Source organism: Fukomys damarensis, unplaced genomic scaffold (genome assembly GCF_012274545.1).
Source record: "Fukomys damarensis isolate Sample0158 unplaced genomic scaffold, DMR_v1.0_HiC HiC_scaffold_3, whole genome shotgun sequence".
Lineage (NCBI taxonomy): Eukaryota > Metazoa > Chordata > Mammalia > Rodentia > Bathyergidae > Fukomys > Fukomys damarensis.
The window spans coordinates 9,154,893-9,158,848 of NW_022900915.1; the positions used below are offsets into that span (position 1 = coordinate 9,154,893).

The 3,956-nt window shown below is 43.7% G+C and overlaps 1 protein-coding gene across 6 annotated transcripts in view; it reads right to left on the reverse strand.

Annotated features, from left to right (window-relative positions):
• The window catches only part of Ablim3 (actin binding LIM protein family member 3), a 106,521-nt gene that overhangs the window by 24,598 nt on the left and 77,967 nt on the right, over positions 1–3,956 (reverse strand). For all 6 annotated transcript variants that reach the window (XM_010627124.1, XM_010627123.1, XM_010627122.1 and 3 more), the window contains exon 8: positions 1,065–1,123. In XM_010627124.1, the coding sequence (XP_010625426.1) occupies positions 1,065–1,123 (59 nt within the window). The remainder of the gene's footprint in view (positions 1–1,064; positions 1,124–3,956) is intronic.

The following is a 3,956-nucleotide window of genomic DNA, read 5'->3' on the forward strand; positions in this document are numbered from 1 at the left end:
AAAAAAAAAAAAAAAAAAAAAAAAAAATCAGTGTTTTAAAGAATGACTTGAATTTGGGAAATGTTCCCAAAGAGGAGGTTGAGGAAGAGAAGGACAAATAGGTCTCCTTATATCTTAAGTGGGAGAGGCTTTGAAGAAACAGAGAAAAGATTCTTGCATAGCTCAAAGAAATTACACATTAGACTAATTCTTCTGCAAAACTTAGAGTAAGCAGGTGGATGTCATGGCCAAGGTGGCATGTTAATGAGCTGGTCAGAAATTGTGCATTTTTACTTGAGGAGATGCTAGCAGGTGACTTAGTCCCAAAGAGCTAAGTTGATAGCCACAGGCCAGCCTGTAAAGGCTACCCTGAAGGTCACAGTCCCCAGGAGTCCTTCACAGCACCAAACATCTGGGAGTTCCGTCCCTCTCTGCAGCCTGGGCCACTCCATTCTTGCCCAGCAGTCTCAGGAACCCAGAGGCACAGGCCTTCCTGGTATTTGTGAGAGCACAGTAATTTAGAAGGACCAGGGCCCCAGCTGGCCTGGTGTATGCCTGGGGACACAAGAAGTGCTTCTGTCTGGCTGTGTTGCTGTGGACAAATCACCACTCTCTTTAGTCCTGGTTTTCTCACAGGCAAGGTGGAAGTAAGACTTGCCTCATCTACTTTAAGGGACTAAAGCAGCTATAAAGATGGTTTGTAAAATGTCATTTACTGTAACAATATAACTATAATTATTTATAAATGACCGTAGGTTGGGGGAAAATCATGACATGAGCATCTCAGAGAAGCCACCATCTTGGTTAGCACCAGTAAGGTCATAACCTTGCCAAATATAGACACAGTTAAAAACTCACATGAATATAGTGCTCTACCATTTTCAAATGTTTTTTATATCCAATGTCTTAATCCCCTCAAACCCTATGAGCCAGGTGTTCACATTAAGGATATCCCAAAGGACGGCAGACATTTCCGAGTGGGAACTCTAAGGAATACTGACTACGCTAAAAGTACAGCTCCTCCAACCTGTGGCAAAAGTGGACACATAGGACTACTGGCCTGGGGTCGTTACTGGCTTGCTTACCTTTAATTTCTTTTCTGCTCGGGCTGCCTGTTTGCAGATGGGGTGCCAAACCTCAGAACCTAAGGGGCCAAGGAAATAACAAAGATTCAGACCTCTCATACCTACTAGTATTCATCCCCATCTTCAACCTCAGTTTACTCCCTGGGTAGCCCATTGTGTCCCACATAGCCGCTGTCAGCCAAGAGAACCCCTCAGTTTTCTCAGATCTTTGCTGGCCTCTTTCCCTAGGCACCGGACACCAATTTGAACATCACATACTTCTTCATTATAACCAAACCCTACCTGCTTCTTAAGGCTCAGGTCTCACAAACATCCTCTTGCCAACTTTCTTACCTGCCAGTTGAGAGTGACTTCCTTCTTCTCTGTGTTCCATAGTTCTTTGTATTTCTCTTCGCACAGACAGCCTTAAGTCACAGCAGCGTGTGGATTTACCACCCCCACCAAGTCAAGAGCTCCTTCCGGGCTGGAATGGAGCTTTATTCATTGTTTTATCTCCCACAGCTTCCAGCACGGCACTTTGCTCTTAGCGGAGGTCCATACAAGTTTGGGGAGTGAGAAGAGGAGCGGACGATTGGCAGTGAATGACATAGCAGGTGATGAACGGATATTTGTTGAATGAATGAATGGCAGTATGAGTGAAAGAAAGCGAAGGGCTGATGAACTCTAGACTCCTTTTCTCTTTAAAGACTTACGAGTTACCAGAGATATCTCTTTTAAAGGGAAGACATGCTGCCGTGTATATTCAGCTCGAGAGCACTGTCTTGACCTGCTAATTCCGCAGAGACTCCAGACTCTTCAAATTCAGTATACTTGTGTGGTTACTGCCCACACATTATGGTGGGTGGGGGTCCAGTTGGCTGGCCCCAACCCAGAGAGGCCAGTTTGGAAAGGCATGAGCAACAGGTGGCTGGGCACATGCTGAGAAGAAGCCCTAAGTATTATACATTCCCCAAAGAAGGGACAGGTGTCCTGGATTAGAGGGAAAAATAGGAACATATTATCCCTCCAGAGCCATTCCTCTTGTAACCAGTGCTAAAAGGAGGAGCCAGCAAATGGCTAGATTCCTGAGCACCCAGATGGCATTTGTTTGTCTGACTCTGTTTCCAGGATATACTTTCTACATTGGTTTGTTGCCTGGCACCCCTAGGTCTGTAATACTGGCTAAAGGAGGGGGGATGGTGTAAGGGCAAATGATGCGTCGTAAAAGAGAGGTTTGTCCCAAGTAAGGAGCCCTGGGTTCCTATCTCTCCTCAGGTCTGAACACATTCTCTCTGGGTCCCAGTTCTTTTAACTGAATAATGAGGTGGGACTTACGTGGCCTTCAAGATGATTTTCACCTCCAGGACTTCTGATTCTAGGGTCACTTTTGTCTTTTGTGAAATACAAGTTTTCGATTCTTGTCTGCTCACACTCTTGTAATTATTCAAAAGTTTAATTCTTTCTAAAATAAAATGCAGTGGCTCTCACAGCCCAGTAGAGGGATTGTGGGTCTGAGGCTTGAGCCAGAAATCACAGGGTGTGTCCAGCTCTGGGTTGGGATCTTTGCTTTCAGGAGTTATTAGAGAGGGCATTTTCCGGTTTTTCTCTGAGTTGCTCCTGAATCTAGCAGGAGTTGTTTACAACTGTCGCTCTAGCAGGAAACACATGTTACAGGTCACTGTAGGAAATGGATGAGGTGAACACAGGTTTGAAAATGTCATGAGATCAGGTGAAAGACACATAGGAGGGGTGAAGGGGACAGAAGTCCTCCTGAAGGGGAACAGTGTGTAAAGAAGTGATGGTTTTGCTCGCTTTTTGACTCTGTACACAGACACATCTGATCCGAAATACAATTAAGCAACAAAATGGCATTGTCTCTAGTAGTATTAGTTTCAGCGCTCTGCATAGGGAAAACATCTTTATATATAAGAAATGGGGGAGGAGATGAGAAAAGAGAAAATATAATTAGAAATGAAAAACATAAGTTTAGGAGTTGGCGCTATATGATGCAAATTATAGTTGTAAAAGTTTTTGCTGGTAGTTGGCAGTAAACTTAAAAATGATGGTAAGAAAAAGCCATTTTTTCCCCCATGAAGATCCCTGTGAGATTATGGTCTGCCGAACTTCTGTCCTTGGCCAATAGCTTGACAATGTGACATTAACATGATGACATCCAGAGGAGTCATTGTTTTCTTTAGGTGGACTTTATCCCCAGAGCCAACAGAGTGCCTGGCCTATGCACATTACATAAAGACTCGTTGGATCCTACCTTTGTAGTTTTAAAAAGATAGAAGGGAAAGAGAACCCAGAGGAGGATGGTAACCAGGATAGGGAGGGGACTCAAAATTAGACTGTAAAGGGCTGGGGATGTAGCTCAGCAGTGAAGCTCCTGCCTGGCAAGTGTGAGGCCCTGTATTTGATTCCAGGTACCAAAAAAGGAAAATAAAATTAGACTGTAAGGCAGGGTCTTCCCCCTGTGAAGACCGAACAGAATGGTGAAATGTGTTTTTGAATGCTTTAGAGACTGTCTGTGGGAAAAGGCTTTGAAAGTTTTATAAAAGCAGAGTAAGAACTAAAGGACAGAAGTTTCAGGGAAGGAAAATTTGCATCTGAGAATTGAGTGGTCTTGTTTATCTGTTAGTTTCTTGTTTCTAGTAGTATGTAAGTACAGAATCGGTAAAAAAATGCTCAACAGAGATATTGTGGAAGAGACTCATTACATGATCATAACCCTGGAAAATCTTTATGAACTGTACCAATCTTTGGAAAGTTTATGTTCCCACCTCACTCAATGGGCTTCTCTGTATAAAGAAGGTAATTACTTGCCCCATCCAGCACCAACGAAAAGGTACAGAGAGGAATTCGTATTGGCCATCTCTCTCTCTCTCTCTCTCTCTCTCTCTCTCTCTCTCT